This window comes from Lithobates pipiens, unplaced genomic scaffold, assembly GCF_037356315.1.
Source record: "Lithobates pipiens isolate NorthernLeopardFrog02 unplaced genomic scaffold, aLitPip1_a1.2 Scaffold_16, whole genome shotgun sequence".
Taxonomy (NCBI): Eukaryota; Metazoa; Chordata; class Amphibia; order Anura; family Ranidae; genus Lithobates; species Lithobates pipiens.
This window is the reverse complement of record NW_027507748.1, coordinates 452,429,408-452,451,620: the sequence shown is the minus strand read 5'-3', so window position 1 is coordinate 452,451,620 and position 22,213 is coordinate 452,429,408. Positions and strand designations below refer to the sequence as shown.

At 44.1% G+C, this 22,213-nt stretch overlaps 1 protein-coding gene across 6 annotated transcripts in view; it reads left to right on the top strand.

Moving 5' to 3' along the window:
- Positions 1 to 22,213, top strand: part of LOC143983299 (serine/threonine-protein phosphatase 2A regulatory subunit B'' subunit beta-like) — a 128,912-nt gene that overhangs the window by 651 nt on the left and 106,048 nt on the right. For 4 of the 6 annotated variants that reach the window (XM_077482819.1, XM_077482817.1, XM_077482821.1 and 1 more), the window contains exon 2: positions 7,793 to 8,194. In XM_077482819.1, coding sequence (XP_077338945.1) covers positions 7,856 to 8,194 — 339 coding nt within the window. In that variant the 5' untranslated portion in view covers positions 7,793 to 7,855. Of the gene's footprint in view, positions 1 to 5,922; positions 6,059 to 7,792; positions 8,195 to 21,246; positions 21,851 to 22,213 lie in introns of those variants that run through there. The other 2 variants (XM_077482818.1, XM_077482822.1) reach the window with 2 other exon arrangements.

Sequence of the window (22,213 nt, the reverse complement as noted above, 5' to 3'; positions counted from 1 at the left end):
GAGGCCCCCAGGAATGCCAAAGATGGGACATTTCCCCCCCCCCCTCCAGGAACGCCAACGATGGGACACTTCCCACCCCCCCCCTCCAGGAACGCCAACGATGGGACACTTCCCACCCCCCCCCTCCAGGAACGCCAACGATGGGACACTTCCCACCCCCCCCCCCTCCAGGAACGCCAACGATGGGACACTTCCCACCCCCCCCCTCCAGGAACGGCAACGATGGGACACTTCCCACCCCCCCCTCCAGGAACGCCAACGATGGGACACTTCCCACCCCCCCCCCATCCACGAACGCCAACGATGGGACACTTCCCACCCCCCCCCCATCCACGAACGCCAGCGATGGGACACTTCCCACCCCCCCCCCATCCACGAACGCCAGCGATGGGACACTTCTCCCACCCCCCCCCCATCCACGAACGCCAGCGATGGGACACTTCTCCCACCCCCCCCCCATCCACGAACGCCAGCGATGGGACACTTCTCCCACCCCCCCCCCCATCCACGAACGCCAGCGATGGGACACTTCTCCCACCCCCCCCCCCATCCACGAACGCCAGCGATGGGACACTTCTCCCACCCCCCCCCCCATCCACGAACGCCAGCGATGGGACACTTCTCCCACCCCCCCCCCATCCACGAACGCCAGCGATGGGACACTTCTCCCACCCCCCCCCCCATCCACGAACGCCAGCGATGGGACACTTCTCCCACCCCCCCCCCCATCCACGAACGCCAGCGATGGGACACTTCTCCCACCCCCCCCCCTCCTCCACGAACGCCAGCGATGGGACACTTCTCCCACCCCCCCCCCCTCCTCCACGAACGCCAGCGATGGGACACTTCTCCCACCCCCCCCTCCTCCACGAACGCCAGCGATGGGACACTTCCCACCCCCCCCCCCCTCCTCCACGAACGCCAGCGATGGGACACTTCCCACCCCCCCCCTCCTCCACGAACGCCAGCGATGGGACACTTCCCACCCCCCCCCTCCTCCACGAACGCCAGCGATGGGACACTTCCCACCCCCCCCCCCTCCTCCACGAACGCCAGCGATGGGACACTTCCCACCCCCCCCCTCCTCCACGAACGCCAGCGATGGGACACTTCCCACCCCCCCCCCCCCTCCTCCACGAACGCCAGCGATGGGACACTTCCCACCCCCCCCCCCCTCCTCCACGAACGCCAGTGATGGGACACTTCCCACCCCCCCCCCCTCCTCCACGAACGCCAGTGATGGGACACTTCTCACCCCCCCCCTCCTCCACGAACGCCAGCGATGGGACACTTCCCACCCCCCCTCCTCCACGAACATGGGTGCTTTGGGGCGTTACCCCAAAGCACGCTCCCCCTGTTGAGAGCATGTGGCCTGGTACGGTTCGGGGGAGCGCTCTCATCTGCCCTCTTTTCCTGCAGCCTGCCAGGTTGCGTGCTCAGATAAGGGTCTGGTATGGATTTTTGGGGGGGGGACCTCCACCCCATTTTTTTTTATATTTTATATGCACCGGGTTCACCTTAATATTTACACTTTATTCATACCAGACCCAAAGGGCCTGGTAATGGACTGGGGGGATTCCATGCTGTTTTTTTCAATGACTTTTTATCTGTATTGCCAGGACCGACCCATTCATTATAGCCATGAGTACTTTTAAGTGACTTTTTTTTTTTCCTTTTTAGAAATGTCATTTTGTGCAGGGACTGTTCTAAAGATTGGGGAAAAATGCACCACTTTACAGGCATACTATAGACCCCCCCCCCCCCCCCCCAGTACAAAATTTAAAGGAATATTTCACTTTTATTGTTTCACTTTAAGCATTCTTAAAATCTCTGCTCCTGAAAAAAATGGCAGTTTTTGTAAAACTTCTTTTTTTTTGCATTGATACATGTCCCCTGGGGCAGGACCCAGGTCCCCAAACACTTTTTATAACAATAACTTGCATATAAGCCTTTAAAATTAGCACTTTTGATTATTTATGTTTCGTTTCCCATAGACTTTAACGGTGTTTGTGTGTTCTGCCGAATTTTTTGCCTGTATTTTCTGGGGGGTGTTCGGCCCATCCCTAGTCGCAAACAAAACCTGCTAAAATTACAGCTGAATCGGGCTCTAAATTGTTCGATTCGCTCAGGAATTTCAAAAATTCTATCAGACTTTATAATCTTCATAACTCAGCAATGTCCTATCTGTGTAGACCAGATTTTCACCTTTTTGTCATTTTTGGGCATGCCCTCTCTCTCGCCACAGGTAATTGAGGAGATGGAAGCTCCAATAACAAATAAAGAACTGGTTGTGGCGTTGGAATCTTCAAAACCATAGAAGGCCCCCAGTCCCGATGGGTTAAATCTTATTTACTATAGAACCTTCCAAAAAGTGTGCTCTCCTTATTTTTAATTTTTTTGCTTGTGTACGACTTTACTTCAGCTGATGGTAAGCTACCAGACAACACCTTGAGGGCTCATATTAGTGATCCCCAAGCCAGAAAAAGACCATAAACTGTGCTGAAGTTGTCGGCCTATAGCCCTCTTAAATGCTGACCTAAAATTATTTTCCAAAATTCTTGCGACTAGGTTACTGCCACATATCTCCCATCTTGTACACGCAGACCAGGCAGGCTTTAGCCATCAGAGAGAGGCCAGGGACAACACTATAAGTGCGATTTTTAGATTTGATTCACTTCGTTGCTCTGAGGCCCGACCCCTCCCTTCTGCTTTTATCAGCAGATGCTCAAAAGGCCTTCGACTGGTGGATTGGCAATTCTTACGATCCACCCTTGGACACATCGGTTTGGGGGAACAAATGCAGGCCAGGATACAGTCATTATATACTGGTCCTACAGCGGCAGTGTTGGTTAACGGAGCTCTATCGGAGTATTTTTTTATTTTTTTTCTCTGTCCAATGGGACGAGACAGAGCTGCCCCCCCTCTCTCCATTGTTTGCCCTAACTCTAGGACCTTTTCTTTGCAAAGTCAGATCAGACCCCACGATTAGCGGACTAAGAGTTTCAAATATGGAGCGTAAGATCGCTGCTTATGCAGGTGACCTTTTTATTCTTCCTTACCAACTCTGAGGTTTTGTTGCCATCTTTACTCCAATATTTTTTATCAGTACGAGTATCTCAATATTTTTTCTATAAACAACTCTAAATGTGAAACGATGAGCATTCTTCTCTCCATGGAGAATATCGCTAAGTTACAAAGCAATTATCGGTTCAATTGGGTTCAGTCATTTATGAAATATTTGGGGGTTAAATTGACTACGGACACTGCCCTATTTATACAAGATGAATTTCTGTCCATTGTTATCCAAAATGCGAATGCATCATCAATTCTGGCAAACTTACTCATGTGGTTCAAGAGACGCAATGCATTTAAGATGACAGTGCTCCCCCAGATTTTATACTTAATGCAAGCAATACCAAATAAATTGCCTCAAGCCTTCTTCCGCTCACGCCGAACAATGCTGACTATATTTTTGGAGTAATAAGATGGCCAGACTCCGTCATTTTATAATCGTTCTGCTTAAATCCATGGGGAAAATTGGGCTGCCTGATCTGATCTCATACTACCGAGCTGTACATTTTTCTAGAGTGGTATCATAGTGTATTTTCCCCACAGACTAAACTTTGGGTGCAAATCAAAACGGGCATCACCAATTGTTCTGTCGGCTCTTCTTTGGGTTGCCCATAAACACTTTCGTGGATTCAAGTCGGTTCCCGCAATCAGATGTTTCCTATGTGCAGAGGGGAAATATGTACCACACCTTTTTGTCTATCTTGTATAAACTAATCATTGAGCCCCCAGAAGGTTGTATTCCCTTTATACATACGTTGATGGAAGGAGGACTTACAAATTTCACTTACTAGACAGCAAATCAATAGGATCCTATCACTGGCCCATGAATACTCCATAGCAAGCTGTTTTCAAGAACAGGGAAATAAGTTGCTGGCTAGGGATAGGGTTCAGGCCCTACTTAATAAGTTATACCTGAAAACGTCTGGGCTCTGCTGGCGCTGTAAAAAAGAATACCGTATATACTCGAGTATAGGCCGACCCGAATATAAGCCGAGGCCCCCAATTTACCCCCAAAAAAACTGGCAAACTTATTGACTCGTGTATAAGCCGAGGGTGAGACATGCCTGTCCATCCCTGTGTGTGTGTCCGTCCATCCCTGTGTGTCCGTCCATCCCTGTGTGTCCGTCCATCCCTGTGTGTCCGTCCATCCATCCCTGTGTGTGTGTGTGTCCATCCATCCATCCATCCCTGTGTGTGTGTGTCTCCATCCATCCATCCATCCCTGTGTGTGTGTGTCTCCATCCATCCATCCATCCATCCCTGTGTGTGTGTGTCTCCATCCATCCATCCATCCATCCATCCCTGTGTGTGTGTGTGTGTGTGTGTGTGTGTGTGTGTGTCCAGCCTACCTTTGTCCCGAGCCTCCGTGCCGCGCCTTGCCTCCTTGCATCCGTCCCGTGTCGTGCCTTGCCTTGCCCCCGTCCCGTCCCGTCCCGTGCCGTGCCGTCCCGTGCCCTCTTCGTCGGCGGCCATTGTAAAGTTCAAAAGCTGCGCCGCCGCCTTCGCCTGTGATAGGCGGAACACTGAATTTCCCAGCAGCCTGTGTTCCGCCTATCACAGACGTCGTATCATCCTCGTCCGTAGTACGAGGATGATACGATGTCCGTGATAGGCGGAACACAGGCTGCTGGGAAATTCAGTGTTCCGCCTATCACAGGCGAAGGCGGAGCCGGAGGCGCGGCTTTTGAATAGAATGGCCGCTGTCTGTCTGCTCGACACGCTGATCGAGCGGGCAGACAGCGATGACTCGAGTATAAGCCGAGGGGGGCACTTTCAGCCTCAAAAAAGAGGCTGAAAATCTCGGCTTATACTCGAGTATATACGGTAAGTGACATTACTACATATTTTTTGGGGGGTGTCCCTTACTCACCCATTTTGGAAATGGTGGAAAATGTGATTAGACAACTGGCATCCATTTATCTCGGCTCGGACCCTGAAGGACATTAAGTACTCTACAAACTACTATTAGCTTGTCTCTTCCCATAGTTATCTAGTTTATAAAACCCTACTAGGCACACTGATATAAAGTTACTTATGAAAACACACACACTGCTGCTAGTAAAACACTATCTTATTTATTTCCCAAGAAATTAGGAAAGCTAACATAAAGTATTAAAAAGACATTACGATATCACAAAGCTTACAATCAGAACAAATAATACAAGAATATGAAAGATACTTATCACACGGTCCTCCGTGAGGCTTTGCTGCATCGGCTAGGCTCAGACCAGGAGAGGGCCTTCACCATGAGGTTTAGGCTGGAGCCATCACCCAGATTAGGCCTCGAGATGGCCGAATCATCATGTCAGCAGAAACACATGGCAAGCTCTTGCAGTGAACAGAGAGAGCCTTGTCTGTGTGTGAGACTTTTCATTCATACATACACGCCCACTCGTAGCCACCCCCATTTGCCTTCCATCCAATAGATTTCGCCAAGAGGTAATCCTTCACATGTATGCCCATTCTTCAGGAAGCATGCTGTATTGTCCACTATGATAAGTGCCTCTATTAACCATGAGCCGTCTTGCTAGCTCTTATTCCCTTTGAAGCCTGCAATCACACATATCACAGCAGGTGGGTCTGAGCCAAGCTATTGTTCTTCTGATTACAAAGCTTTCATGTGCTTCATTCAACTGAGGCTCAATCATGAACAAATACCAGAAGTATTATATGAATTCAATCCAACAGACCCCTTGGGTTATCTTTTGCACCTAAACACACTCCCCCTTCGCCAATATAAAAAAAGCAATCCGCCACGTTTCGCCTACAATAAGGTGATCTAATATCCAGCCCTTTTTAATGCGCAAATCTGCCCTGATGTACAGTATATTTTCACTTTTTCATTTTCAGCTGAACTCCAACTATGAAACCTTAAATTCACTTATGGATTTATTGAAAACACTAAGTAGCCAGCCCTAAATCGGCCATAGAGGGATCAAATCTTGTCCAATTCTGCGGGGACCATCTGAGATTCGATTCATCTAAGGTGAAAGGAAAGAAAATTGTATAATCTATGATTTGCTTTTAGTTTAGTTTCTTTTTTTTTGTGTTCGTCTGCATTGTATAGTGTTCCATGAATGTCGCACTGGAAGCTTCCCGTGTGATACAGAAGGTGTACTTCTCCTTTTTAAAAAAGATTAGGTTAAGTTGAGATGTAGCCGGGCTGTTAATATTTAACAGGGATGTTAGTCAGCAAGAATGATGGTAGGTATTTCTGAGGAGAGAAAGTATGGTAATCGGGCAGAGAAGTCAACCTGGTACAACAGGCCGGTAAGTCACTACAATCTTCAGAGAAATTGGAGAAAACTGCGAATACAGTGGGTCTCAAAAGAGGAGAGGGAAAGGTAGGAAAGACTTGAAAGGTGCTCAGTGTTGATGGAAGGTATCCTAACTCCACTTCCTTTTCTGTCCACTGAGTCTGGGTGAGTGAGTCCAGTGGAGGCCACAGTGGGAGAGGGCAGCAGGACAAGCAGAGTCAGATTCTTAAGCCAGGTTTCAGTAATGACAAGCATGTTAAAGGAATTGAAGATAGTCATGCACAGATGTGAACATGTTACAGATTGAGTAGGCATTCCAGAGGGCACATGACACGGGGAGCTGTTTTTGTGAAGCAGGCTGATAGAATTGAAACTGGGTGGATTGTGGCTGTTGCCAGAGGAGGAAGGGTGCTTGATGGGGGATGCAATTATAAAATGGTGGGCCAGGATTGGGGTAAATGTCCCCAGAGATTAAGGGGAGGAGGGTGTGGAAATTAAATGGAAGTAGGATGTATATACCTCATAGTCCTGATGTTTAGGGAAGGAGGTGGTGAGTGCAGTAAGAGAGTAGGCGTAAGACATGGATAGATATATTACTGCGGAAAGGAGGGGGTAAAGAAGAATTTGAGGTCACTAATGTGAGAAGGAAGAGTAAAGTGGGAATTGGACTTCATAAGAAACTATATATACAAAATATGGGTTTGATTTTCATCTTTCTGGAGTGGAGCATAGTTCTTCTTGTATCTTCGTACTGCTTTAACCTTATAAAACTTAAGATCTCTGCTCAAACTCCTGTAAATCCATCCGGTGTTTTCTGCAATGGGTGCTGGCTGTGTAGGGGTCTGTCTAACTCCTCGCATACTGTGGCTGTGCATAGAGAAAGGTCCCAAACACCACACTCCTGGTAAACGGGCGAAAGCAGCCTCAGCCAGCTTCATCCAAAGCCACACCCCCAGCACATCTCACTCTGCCCATGATTAAAGTGGAAGTAAACCCATGCTAACTGAACATTGGCTGTGCTCTCAGCCAAACTATCAAACCATCCAATGGCTGGTGTCATAACGAATCACATGTGCAGCACCATAGCAGTTGAAGATTAAACAGAGGCAAAGATGGCAGCTTCCTTGGCTGAAAACGATGGGGGAGTTTACTTCCACTTTAAGCTTTGTGGGCTGGATGCAATGCATTGGGGGCATGGCTTTGGATTAAGCTGGCTGAGGCTACTCTTACCTGTTTACCAATGGCTTTGATAAGTGTGTGGTGTTTGGGACCTTCCTCTATGCATATTCATACTTAAACTGCATTCAACAGAGAAGACCTGGTGAGAGAGATTTTACAGTTTTTTGTATAGCACTTCATCTGTTTCTAAATGTTATGTGCAAACATTTTTGAGTATTTGTAATTGAACCTTTTTTACATCTGTGTGATGCAACATTACAACATTTCTTTATGGCTTTTTATAGGTTTAACAATTTTATTTCCCAAAACTGCCAACTTCAGACACGCTGCAAAATAGAAGTTTAGCCATGCCTTCAAATAAGATTCTCCAACCAGTTTTGAAAGTGAAAGTCGATCAACTATTTCTGTATTGGTTAAGTGAGACACCAACACAGCTGCTACTCAAAGATTACCTGAGAAGAATAAAAAATGGAGAGAATGTTATGGCTGAAACTTTGGAAGATGGTGTGGATGCTTCACTACCAAACAGTAAAATGTTGCACAAAACAATGGATAACTTCTCTTTGTCACCTGTGACTCCTTGCAGTCCTCCATCGCGCTCACCTTCTTCTCTCCCCATTGGCCCATTTGGCAGCCCACGAAGCGGATTCACGCCCAGAACACGTAAATCCATTGGCTCACGATTGGTAAGTAATGTGAATGGGATATAGGGACTGTGGTTATTTTATCTTGCCAAGATTTCCAATACCTAAACAAATTTTCCTAACATCCATATTAACATAATGTACATCAATGATGGTGAATGCACAAGATTCAGCATATTTGCTATAGAGTTTGGATGGAGGAATCTCCTCTGACAGCTATTGTATTTTAACAGCAGCTGCTCCCACCGCTGTCAGAATACCAAAACAATTGCTGCACCTTATTGAATGCCAACAATTTAGCCAATCGTTTTCCAACTGGCTCCTTTCATTTGCAGAAGGGGCCACCCACCACTTAAATTTTTGCACATTGGGCAGGAATTGGCCAAAATTTGAACCATAAATAGCCAGCTTTAGGGCCCTAGCTGTACCCCCTGACATCACCGGGGGGGGGACAAACGATGATGTAATGCTACAAAAAATTGGGAGACTAAACTCTTTCAGGAGATTGTCATAGACTGGATCTGTTTCTGGAGTGGGGGAGATTTGACATGTAGGAGACAAACTGACACTTGAGACTAGAGAGATCACGGTTGCATCACCTTTTACAAATATGTTATCCCACTAAAACAGGGCTCGACAAACCCCGGTCGCCAGGTCGCATTTGCGCCTAGATTTCGTGTCCTGGCGACTGGGGCAACGCTGCTGGGGTATCCTGTCTCCATTTGGACCCCGAACTCCGCCGCGCAATTCCATTGGGCCGCGCCGGCCAGTAATTGAGGCCGCGGCTTTGCGGCCTACTAAAATCTTTCGGTAGTCTGGCGCCATCTTGTGGTGGATGTAGAAATTACACCCTATTCCAATAATGATAATTCCTAATGGAGTGAAGCTCCCTGACTGTTTTTCACTGCCCGCCCATTTCCTTCCCCTAATTAAAATATTTTTTTTTTTACTTTTTACAAAAAAAAAATAATAATAATTAAATATATATATATAATTTAATTATTATTATTTTTTTTTTGTAAAAAGTAAAAAAAAATATTTTAATTAAGGGAAAAAAAAAAAATATTATTTGTAATCCTCCCTGCTTGACCCCTTTCACAAAGGCTGTCTGATCAGGTTCACCTGTCAGTTTTTCAGGCGGACCTGATCTAACCCTTAGCGGGGATATGACGTTAAGAAGCGGGAACATGGCGGAAATAAAAGTCACATTCTTTTGTTAACCACTTCGTGCCCGCGCTATAGACAAAAGATGTCTACAGCACGGACACCAATTGCCGGGAGGGCGTCCCTGGACATCCTCCTGTTTACTTCCCCTCTGAACGCCGCCATGGGCGCACATCGGGGAAGTTCTGTGTTGGCCGTGTCCCTTGGATACAGCAAATCACAGATCATGCTAAATGGCCAATCACAGCGGCCATTTAGCACTCAAGCGGTGTGTCCAATGAGAGGTGATCTCATATGTGGGGGGCTGGAGGCTATCTTCCCCTCACTTGTCTCCATGTCAGGCCAGGGACAGGTCCAGATCGCCGTCACGGACCTGGCTCCTAACTTTTTTAGCTGGCTCCCAGATTCCAAACAAATTTGTCAACCCCTGCACTAAAATATGCTTGGATTTGTGGGCCATACAACAAGTATAAAGGGATAAAACTAGTGCATCACGGATGTACCTGTTTGTAATTCTTGATGCACAAGACCATCTGGAGCCATATGGACACCAGCAGTCAGAACCCAAGGTTGCACATCCATACATATCTTAAAGTGGAAGTAAAGTCAAAACCTATTGAAGTCTAAATCTACCACCACCTCCATTTTAAGCCTAATCTATCTAGCTCTGTAAATAAAAGAACGCTATACTTGCCTTTTCTGAACCCAGTCTGGTCTCCAGCAGCACCTTCTGTGTACAGGAAAAGGCAGATAATGGCTGAGAAGTGACTTTCTATGGGGCTTCCTTTGTCAGCTGCCTCTTTTCCCTACACATTGAAGCCACTGCTGACAGCTCAGCCTAGGACTGGACTGGAGCGGCTTATGAATAGGTAGGTATAGTAACCTTTTCTTTATAGGGTTATAAAGTTTGGACTTAGAATGTGGCTGGGAGTAGGTTAAGGGTCCTTTCACACGGACGATCCGTTCAGGTCCGCCTGTCAGTTTTTCAGGCGGACCTGAACGGATGCGCCATAGAGGTCTATGGAGTGTCGGATGTCGGTGCTGACATCCGAGCCGCTCCGATCCGAAAGTGTGACGGAGGAAAAAGCTATTTTTTTTTTTTTTTCCATCTGTCATCGGATCGGGTGATGACGGACACTGCGGTCCGTCGCCACCCGATCTCCCATAGGGGAGAGTGGCAATGTGACAGGTCCGTCCCTGCGCAGTGTGCAGAGACGACCCTGTCCTCTGCCTGCTCAGCGGAGATCGCAGCTGTGCAAGCGGATATCACTGATCCGCCCCCTGTAAAAGGACCCTTAGAGTTAGGTTCTGCCTTTTTTTTACTTCCACTTTAATGCAAGTACCGGCACATAACCATTTACAGCTGTTGCTTTCTCTGGGCAGCTGTATACAAAATCTGTGGTTCCTGGATGAGGGAAAAAAAAGCCAGAATGCAGCCATGTGCATAAAGCTTAAGGGGTAGGGCAAATACCTGCCTAGTTGGCTATATCTGAATGATTTTTATAGGTAGGCCCTTTTTTTTTTTTTTTTTTTTTTTTTTGTAACTGTGCACTCGGACTGCATGTACGGCCACAATGAAGGTGGTAGCGGGCATATTTTGGTGAGTAGATGCGACCAGCTTCACACTAAAGTGATTTCAGATTCTGAATTTTTGGTTCCGCTGATTGTAATTGATGATTTTACATTTTGCAACAGTGCTTTAATGTGAATTATACCCCGGCAATAGTTTGGTAACGGCACTGCTGCTGTTTGATGTTCAGAATAAAACTGTATGTGCTGGCTCTTGAAAGCTCTTGAAATGAAGTTGATGCTACTCCCTTGCATAGTAGTGAGCTATTTTAAGAAGCCTAGTGAAATTTCTAGATACATTGGCATTCCTCAAAGGATTAGCTAAAACTTCACTCTGTGTCATCTATCTGCCTATGCTTCTGACAGCTGGTGTAATACTGGCATTTGATACTAAATATATCCATCATTCATATTTTCTACTATAGCCACCCACTGCTTTCTACCTGTGAAATAAGGTTGCGTTTTTTGAGTGTCACTTTCAGTGTAATAAGAATGATAGGTGTTAAACCAAAACTATTCACTGTATTGATCAGAGCTGAATATTTGTTATTACATTAAAAAAAAATCTGTCTTTTTATCCTTCAGTTTCAACAAGGCAAAGTTGTTTGGTGCGGATTTGTATCTGGAAAGAATGCCTGGCGCAGCTGGTCGCATAATAGAAGTGATTATTTGCATTCTTATGAGCTTTGACCTTGATGGAAAAATATTTACTATTACTGCTTCCTAATTAAGTAAATCTACCAATGCATGTCCAAACAAATATTTCTAGAAGATGCTTTTGGCTGCAAAGTATTGCACCCGCAATCAGTGGATTGTGGGTGCAATGTCCTGCTCCTCCAATTTCTTCTTCCAGCTCCCTGTCCATACTGCTGGGTGGGCTTTCAGTTAGGGAGCTGGAAGGAGTATCAATGGATTATGGGTGCAGTGATCATTGCTCTTGTAATCCATTGAGAACTACAAGGTGGCAGATGGGACTTCAAATTTGACAGTGGCTGTGGGGTGGAAGAACCTCAATGGGTCTCAATTGAGGGGGCATTTTGGGTGTGGGGGGGGGGGGGGGTTGCTTAGTTACAAGGTGTAGTTGGCCTTCAAAGTAAGTGTCGACAAACTTTTGTTCACCTTCGAGCAGCTTCTCCCATTCAAGTATATTGGAATGCAGAAGCAGATAAAGTAGGTCAATCGCAAGTCAAAGGCATCTGGCATGGGCATGAATTCTGAATTATCTCAAAAGCATATTAAACTAATTTCAAAAGTAGACTGCATTTGCCTGTTGCAACCTAATTCAGCTCCTATTGGTTGTGCCACTTTTCTCTGAATACTTTCTATTATGTGGTGCTGTGGCACCTCTGAGCAGATCCCGGCCTTTTATATGTATTGCACTAATCACAGATCTAAATTAACTTGCAAGCGTCAGCTGTATCTGTATTGCTTCCTTGCAAGTAAAGTGGAGCGCCATCTAAAACTTTTGCTTTTGGGTAGAATATGAAAATATTAGTACATTTGGACAGATTGGATAGGAGTTGTGTATGGGGGGGTCTGGGTGGGACAACGCACGCAGGGAGCAGGAGTGAACCCAAAGTTCTTTATTGAAAAAATGGGCTGACAGTTGTGGGCAAGGATAGGTTCATAAAGGCCGTACAAGCACAGACCGGAAGTCCGGGCAATCTGGCACAGCAATTGTCAAATCTAGGGTAAGAAGATGGTAATTAAGGCACAGCAACAGTTAAGTCCAGGACACAGGACGGTAATCTGGGCACAGCAGGGTAGGGGGCAATGTAGTACAGTAAAGGCCAAGGCCAGCACACAGGGCAGTAATCTGGGCACAGCAAGAGTCGGGTAATTCAGCAGCCGACAGCAATCTCGTGCAAGGGGATCCATGTAGGGTGGCAGGAAGAGGCTGATCATGGGTTCTTAGAGGGCTGTGTCCTGGCCACAGCTGTAGGAGCACACAGCTAGCATTTGTGAGAGAAGTAGAGACTCTGCAGAGACATGCTCTGTGGTGTAGCAATATGGAACCGTATTGGGCAATTGTCCACAGGGAAGTAAGTGCCGCCAAGTGATCAGAAAGTAGCACACAGCCCATGCGGATGGCTGTCCTAAGCACATTTAGTCTCCTTCCAGTGGAACCTCCAGACAAGAGTTTTCCTGTGTCCATCACTAGGGGAAGCTCTGAATATATAGTGTCTGATCCAGTGTTTCTCAGTCCTCAAGGCGCCCCAACGGGTCAGGTGATTTGATCAGTTTTACTACCTTGGTAATTACCACAGCCGCTTCATCTGAGGGAAATCCTGAAAACGTGACCTGTTGGGGCGCCTTGAAGACTGGAGTTGAGAAACACTGGTCTGACCCTCTTCTATTGGCAAAGGGATGCTATTTAGTAATTTAAAATTAATTTGATATTTCAGCCCCCAAATTGTCAGCGCAGAAGGGTCTGGTTCTATTCTGGTACAGGAGACCAGGACTTCTGTGCTACCTGCTGAGAGGAGCCTCATCGTCTACCTGCTATGGGGACACAGGAACTCGCAGACCAAATTACGGAGATAAAGTGACTTTGATACACACTACCTCTGGACTACAAGTCCTTTACACAAAAAAAAACTGACAGGTTGGATCCTCTGTCAAGTTTGTTGCTCTTACAATACCTGTATGTTAAGAATATTGGCGTTTTACTCATCTGCATGCTTGTTACGGGTCAGTGTTTAAAAGTAGTGAATGCAGAGGGTCAGGATAATAGCCTGACAACAGGTGTTTTCTTTTGGAGGCCTTGAATTTTTCTAATAGGTTTTGTTTAAGCAACAAAATCCAGTAGTGGGAAGTAGAATAATTTAGCGATCCTAAATTTTGGCAGCCAGCCTTGTAAGTGGGAGCTTTTCTCACTCTGATTCTCATCACAAAACAATCTTGACCATGTGTTCAGATGCTTGTATTCCTAACGGTTTGGGTTACATTTGTACCAGAATTTGATCCAGAATTTTGAATAGGTGATGACGAACCAAACGTTTTTATGTATGTAGTCCTCTTCCCTATTTCCATAAAAAAAAAATCCTAATTGTGATTAAAAACAGTTATTTTTATTGTCTTCAAATTAAACCTAATAGCTAGCTGTGAAACTGTGGTTGTGTAATGCTGTCCTGATGAAAATGCTGCATAACTAAATCCTGGAATTCACCAATCCCAGCCTGTAGAGGTAAATCGGTCCCAATATATGAACAGTGTTTTATAGTACCTTTTTTATAACGGAGCATTAATTCTATTCAAAGGCCTGCTCTAAAGTTAAACATAAATACTGAAGTGTCCAAGATTATTTGTTTGGTTTTTATGTATTGGAGTGTCCTTTATCCGGAAACCAATCTTTGATTCATAACACATATAGGATAGGAAACTGTGGAAGTTTCTCAAGCCCAATCGCATTCACTGTAATCTTATAGATATTTGTTCTAAAAGTATCCAGCCTGAACAGCTTAAATTTTGAATGTGGGTAGCTGTATCATTTGGGTACATTTCCGAGTATTTCTAGGAATGTGCTAATTTGTTTAATGGCAATACCTCGGTAAAGCCTGCAGATGTCACTGCAATAGCTCTTTTGATGTTTAGTGTGACTGTGGGCTGATAAATGATAGGATTTTTGTATAGCCTATAAATGTTCCTAGGTAAGTTTTCAAACACAATCTCTGATGTCTGGTGATATCTGGTTACAATATTCATGGTACTTAACACTTTATCACCTGTTTTTCACCTGTAGAGCAGTGTGGCAGAAAATGGTCTGTAATGTTACTTAACCACCCTTTTTTTTTTTTTTTTTTTTTTTATTTATTTTTATGTTATTTGTTTTTGCAGAATGGTGGCGTGGGGGTTAATGTTTTTAGATGTTATGACATAATAAAACACAGCTTATATTTTTACACTCTAAATAAATCCTTGTTCATTCTGTGGTGTAATCACTTTCACATGTTGAGTGAATGAGGAATGTATGATTCTGTTGGTCAGGTGGAAAGCGATAAATAGCTTGCATGTATTCACTATAAATAACTCCAAGCTTTAGTGTGGCTATTACAATCCTTGAAGCTAAAAAAAGACTGCATGCAAAAGAGTAGAATAATATCACCATACCATTGTCCCTGAAATGCGGTTTACCTTTTAGGAAGAATAAAAAACAGGCATTTTTTAATTTTAACAATGTGCACATGGTATTAGTGTGATTTGAAGCAACGGCCTTTGTCTGTCAGTGCAGAAAGGACAAGGCAGTCACTTTTTAATAGAAATAACAGCAATGTGAGATTATAAAGAGGTAGGGTACATGTGTCTGCGAACATTAGAAAAATCTCAGATTAGCATCTAAAGTCAGTTTTAGGTGGAAGACTAGTATTTGTCAAACCTTAGGAAAAGGGCATGTCCAACAACTGCCATTTTCTTAGTATGTTTACTTATCGTTGCTGCGGCCATCTAGGTAAGTATAATTGTTTATGATTTATTTTTTATTTTTTTTTATTTTATTTTTTTAAAGTACACTTTTACTTTTAACCAGATGTGGACATTGGGTCTGCTACACATGCCCCAAAAAAACCTAGGAAAAAAAAAAAACTTATTTGAAACAGTGTTTGTACACACTGTCCTCCTCCCCTGCAGCATTTGCCATCAATTACTGCAGAAACCTGCTGTTTAAATACAGCAGCTGCTGTTCTTGCAGTGTTTATAAATGCTGTTCAGTCATACAGACAGATCCAGAGTAACATGGTTACTTTTGTGTTTAAGTCTTGGCTCACACTACTGCGATGTGATCTTGTCGTCATTTTCAGTATAATGATTTAGTGCTAATTTGATGTTGGCTGCGTTTTTTGCATATTCTATGAAGCCACATTGCTCTGTAAATCGCACTAAAGTAGGACAGGAACCTTTTCCCAAAATTGCAGAATACTGAGTCGCATTGATAAGGACACCATTGAGCATAATGCGATTTCCATTGTCATTCGATTCTGTGTGACTCAAGCCGCATAAAATCGCATTAGCGTGAACCAGCACTTATTCTGTTCATCTGTAAATCAAAGGAGTGAGCATTGACCTGCATAAACTTTTAGTTTAATACAATTTGTACTACTTTAACCCCTTATTAGACCTTAGTTTACCCTAATCTACCCAAATGAATTCCTTTACTTCTCCCATTTAATTATACTGCTGACTTGGTTCTTTCTATTTGTAAATTGTGTAATGCTTTTTGTATCAATCCTTTTATTTGTGTCATTTTTGAAACTGCACATATTGTAGAATTAAAATGCATGCTTTTTATCTACAGTTATCCATTTTTGATTTTATTTTTATTTATTTAGTTATTACTAATACCTGATCAAAGTAGAAAAGTGTGTGTGTGTGTGTGTGTGTGTGTGTTGGGTGTGTGTTTTTTTTTTTTTTTTTTTTGTAGCTGACTTATCACACTGCAATCATTCAGGTGTAATGCTGACACGCAGCACTAGAGGGAGGATTTCCCAACCTTGTACAAGTCCTATATGAAAATGCAGAGCATTCAATTTGGTCTGCATCTGTCTGAAATTCTGAGGCCCATGTGCACTTGCATTGCTCCTAGAAGTGTGTAAAGTTTTGCCTGTAATGCTTAATAACGTATGCTTTTGGATATATTGGCTACCAAATGCATAGCATGAATTAAATGAACATTTTACCTCTGCATGCCGTTCCAATTGGTCATAAAAACCAGGCAGCTCAGTAATCTTCAGATTACCTCTGTATACTTCCTCCTGCTACCTGCACCCATTATTCTGTGTGATGGATGACCTTTTCCAAGCAGCAGTGAACTTCTGGATAGTACATGCCATGCCAGAAGTTGACATCAGAAGATGCCTATATCATGCTGTCAGTTTGGTAATAATAATGTAAACCCAACTGTGTACTTCAGGATCAAATACAGTCTGTTTGAAATATGGCATCTCTGGTGGTGCTATTGGTTTTTTATTCTGCTGGGCATTCATCTTGCAAAGATAAGTGCAGCGCTTCCTATCAAAACTCTGGTATCCATGTGTCATAATAAATGTACATCTTCTGACACGCATCACTCCAGCACACTAGCTGAAAAATAAGTGCAATTTCAATAGCTAACAAAATGCTTTTAGCTGTTCCTAAAGGAAGATTTTGATTGCCCCCACAGTGAACTACTATAGTTACCAACAGACATGGCTAATCTTTGTTTGTTTGCTGTAGGTGATCAGCTCTTGAACTTAGTGAAGTGCAGGTAACCGCCAGTCATTGATCCCTGTATCAAATATCGAATGTTCCTTTTGGGCCATGTACGTGGATAATGTCTATCTTTAAAACGTTTAGTGATTAGTACCCCGTTGAGTCTTTTGCCACCTGTTTTCCATTGATGAGCTTCTGTAGACACAACAGGGCGTGAGGACATTTCTTTGTTGTAAAATCCCCTCTGAGACCTTGTTCACACAGACTTTAGCTTGAAAAAAGCAGTGTATAAAGAGTCTTTAGAAAACCATGTTAATGCTCCATTCACACTTGTGCGACTTGTCATGTGACTTTTGACACTAAAGTCACATCCCATGTTTCTCAATGACAACCGTTCAAATATGTGCGATTTAAAATAGGTTCCTGCACTACTTTGGTCCGACTTTCATGTGACTTGAGTTGCAAAGACTACAATGGAAACCCTCAAAAGTCACATGAAAGTCTCATCTTTAAAGCGGAGCTCCATCCGATTTTAAGACCTTAGACCTATACAATCAACTCTCTCCTAATGTAAAAACTGAATTTTTTATTTTTTTTGTCTCTGTAACTTGCTTGTCATTGTAATCCTCTGTATTTCCTGTCTCTCCTGTGTGCGGATAGAGGTGCGGCTATTTTGTAATTTCCTGATAGCCACACTGGCTCCTGGGAGCTTGTGTTATTGTTACCAGGAGTCAGTGAGGCAGCCTGGTGCGAGGTTATCGCAGGATTTCAGCTACGTTGCCATCACAACAGGGCGGGGCTTCCGACGCCACGTGTTGCGATGGCAACCCGAGCTGTTGACGGCGCTACAAATTCAAATTACTGCACATGCGCGATATCAGGGATACAACGCGCAGTGCATACTGGTCGATCAGCAGCACTGTATCCCAGAAGAGGATGCCTGTGGGCTTCACATGCCCACAGGCAAGATGAGAATGGCCAAAAAAGATTAAAACGTTATTTTTTTTAAACAGAAAACTGACACCTTAACATAAAAACTGGAACAAGTGACTTTTAATTTTAAATAACTTAATCTGTGTCATTGTAGCAAAAAAAAAAGATTTAGGCAGTGGAACCCCGCTTTAATGTGATACTTGCAACAGTTGTCCATTATCATTGGTCAAAGCCAAAGTCGCAATCCAGGTCGCACCCTTCCAAAGTGGAGCAAGTGTGAATTGAGCCTTAGAGCTGTTTTCAGTTCCAATTTGGGCATTTTAAACACCAATCCTAATGGGATTGCCGACTGTCACTTTAAAGGAGATCTAAGGCCAAAGCTCTTTTGGCTGTACTTCTTCTCCTGTGGATCACAAGATCTTAGATGTACTTAGTTCTGCACTCCTATGACTTGTATTGAACCTACAGTGGGCTAAGGCTCGGTTCATGCTGCTGTGACATGGGATTCGACTTGTGAGACCCAAAGTCAGATCCCACTGCACAAGCTACTCTGAATTTAGAAAAGGTTCCTGCACTACTTTGTCTCACTTGGGTGCAGGTTCAGCCCATGTACAGGCTCCTAAATGACATCCAAGTTGGATCAAGTCGGAAAGAAGTCAGTCGCACAACTTTGCTGTCGCAGTAGTGTGTATCCAGCCTAAAGTGTGACTCTGGAGGGATCTCAACTTTTTATTGTTGGGATCCACCCAGATGCCTGAGCCAGCTGCTCTGGCCCCCTTCACAGCCCGGTGTTCTGTCCAAAAATGTCCGCCTATCGAATAGTGTCTGCTGTGTACAGCTCATCGCTTGTGCAGTACGGAGCACAAGGCGATTCGGAAAATCTCTGAATATGAACGGCGCTTGTGCCGGGAGTCCTGGTGCAAGCCCCACCATCTAAGTGGACATAGGGCTGCACATATTAGAGAGCCCCTTGCGGGCTCACTTCGCTCGCCACGCTTCGGGCACGGCCTCGCTTTGCTTGGCTTTTTTATTCTAACTCTGTCCACTTGGATGGTGGGGCTTGAACCTGGACTCGCAGTGCAGGTGCCATTCATCTTCGGATATTTTCGGAATCTGCTTGTCCTGTGTACTGTGTATGAGAGCTGGAGGGGCAGAGCTGAGAGCTGGTGTCTGTCAATCTCCAGCTCTCTGCTTACTGAAGACCGTTATTACTTGGTCTTGGAGGCGGCGGGGTACTAGATGAGTGTGAATTTCCTCCTTCCCCTTTTTTAAAGCTGAAATCTGGGTGCAAATACAATATTTTAGTCATAAGGGTATTTGCGTGCACCAAGTGCCTTTGTAAACCCAGTCGTTTTCTTGTAAAAATAGTGATGGCAAAATCAGTCTGTTGTCTAGAGAGCTGTGAAAGGGATCCAGCAGGACCACCCACTACAGAATACCTGCAGAAAACTAGAGGGGAGGGGGTCAGTTACAAAACTAGTCACCCTGCATAGGGAAAGGGAACAGCAATGACTGATCCTTATTAGAGGAAGCTCCTGCACAGTGGTAAGAAATGCAGGTATCTGGAAGAAATGCACAAAGCACACCAAGATTTAAGTAAGATTGTACACGTCTTGTAGTTGGACAATATTTGTTTAACCTGGATTTCAGATCCAAACAAGTATGCATACAAGCTTCAGTTGGCTTTAGCAATACTTGTTAAAGCCCCGATGAAGCCTGCTAGCCAACGTTCCCATTAAGATCTGTTTTAACCTTTCCAAACCAGAACTAATAATTTTTATTTTAAATGCTTCAATTAAGCCGCTTGAAGCTTGCTGTACACATTGCTCTTAGGGTCACTGTACTACACAGTACAATCTGACTGTACAATCAACTTCAGTTTACCATGTATGCAATATGAGGACCTACCTAAACTATCAAATTTTTGTCCAATTTGGCAGAGCATTGCACTAGGTAGTTCTTGGTAGATCTGAAGGAGATTGTACAGTCAGTTTGGTGTTTAAAGAGGAAGTAAACCCTGATGGGTTTACTTCCTCTTTCATTCCCTGCAAAGGCAAAGCATAATAGACTACTATGCATCGCATAGTAGCCCATTATGTGTCACTTACCTGACACAGGAGCCAGCGAAGTCGCCGCTGTCCCCTGTAGTCCGCCGCATCCATCTTGCTGGTGGCGTCTCGCAGCTCCGCCGCTGTCATTCGGCGAAGCCGCGATTACGTCACTCCCGCGCATGCGCACGGGAGTCGACACGCGCGGCAGCTCCATTCTTGGAAATGCCGCGCTCAGTGCGCCTGCGCGCCGCTGTCTACGGCGCATGCGCCGTAGACAGCGGTGCCCGTTTTCAGGCAAATATCTCCTAAACCATATAGGTTTAGGAGATATTGCTTGGACCTACAGGTAAGCCTTAATCTAGGCTTACCTGTAGGTCAAAGTGGTTTGTAAGGGTTTACAGCCACTGTAAGCTTTATACAAGCCAAAGCATTTGTGGACAAGGCCCTAAAGCTGGCCATAGATGGATCATAATTCGGCCAGGTTAGCAGGGGCCAGCTAAATTTCCATCCACGGCCGTTTCCATACATTAGAAGTTGATCTAATGATGGTTCATAAATGGTTTTGTTGGATTTTTTTTATTCAGTCAACGGTGATCAGTGTATTCTGACAGTGGAGGAATCTCTGCTGTCAGAGTACTACACAGCGGGGAGCATTCCTCTATTCACCTTGATTGTATAGGTTAGGGGTAGATTGCTCTGGTGGAATAATGCTGTGTTTATAAAGCAGTAACACATTCACTGCTGGTGTATGTTCTTGGTGCATATGGCTATATATATACAGTGAAGTGACTGCGTTTTAATTTTGGCCATACATTTTTATTTTCACTCCTGTGATAGTGGACACAGCAATAAATAGACCCGACAGAGAATCTAAGCCCTCACAACTGTCTATAAAAATTAAAAAAATACCTTAATTGTTTCAAATGATGCCAAAAGCCCACATTTTACATTTTTGTACTTGTATACACTTTGTATCTAGATTACTTTGCTGGTTACTACATTCCTGCATACTACAGTTTACACTTAGTGTTCAATGGTCAATGCACACCTCTATCTCCAGTTCTGTTAATATTCTACTACTTGAGTTAGATCTGTGTTGTCCAAGAATCCAACACAGTGCCTTGCAGTGCTAAATTCTGCTGATTGAATGGCTCTCCTGTTTCTGCCTGGCTCTATCAGTCCCAACATATTTGCTGATGTGATAGAGGCCACATTGAAGGGAACAGGAATGTGAATGCACTAGTGAGTGCCTGTTGACAGTCCTGGGTGTACTTCATTCACAGAGCACTTCCACTGAGGTTTGACAAACTAGAAAGACAGCAGGAAATTACATCTCGGCTACCAAGTTTTGTTGCGGCTGCTTTTTCATTTCTGTCCTGCTTCTGTCTCTTAACCCCGTTCTTCACTAGATGGTGAAAAGAATCAACCTGTTGCTTAACTGAGGTCTCTGTGTGTGGAATGTCTTTTTTGTAAAGGGCAGCCCCCCTCAGTGACTCTGCAAGCAGTGTCTTTATCTGACAGTCTGTTTTGCGTTTGTCAATGTATAGACCTGGAGAGAGTTGCTGCTCTCCCTGCAAGTTTTCCAATTAAGTTGGAACCAAGTTTTGTATATATTTTGGGGTTTTCCTTGTGGCGTTGAAGGATTTATATGAAATCTGGAAATATGAGAATGAAAGAGATTTCTTTGCGGCAAGATCCGGATCTTAGAAAGGAATTGGCACTGCTGGCTCGTGGATGTGATTTTGTTTTGCCTTCAAGATTTAAGAAAAGACTCAAAGCATTTCAGCAGATCCAGCAGGTTGGCTTATATGATGATTTGTGTTTACACTTTTATAGTGTGTTTTTGTTCCAATGTTTCCAATTACATTAAATATAAGGCAGCTTTTTTATTATTACAATTAACAATTGTGCTTTAAGTCTCTAGTGGGTTAAAAAAAAATATATATATAATATTATAAAATATAATTATTTTAAAATCCACTAGACTGCTACAACAGTTTATTTTTCCCATTTTCCCATTTTATGATTTAAGCATGTGCAGCAGCAACCAAGATTCTTGATAGCGGAACTCATTCCAACATTGAAACCTACCAGTTGTCTTGGACATGCTCATTCTTATGTGTGGTGACAGCCATGTAGTTACTTAGTATAGGTATACAGA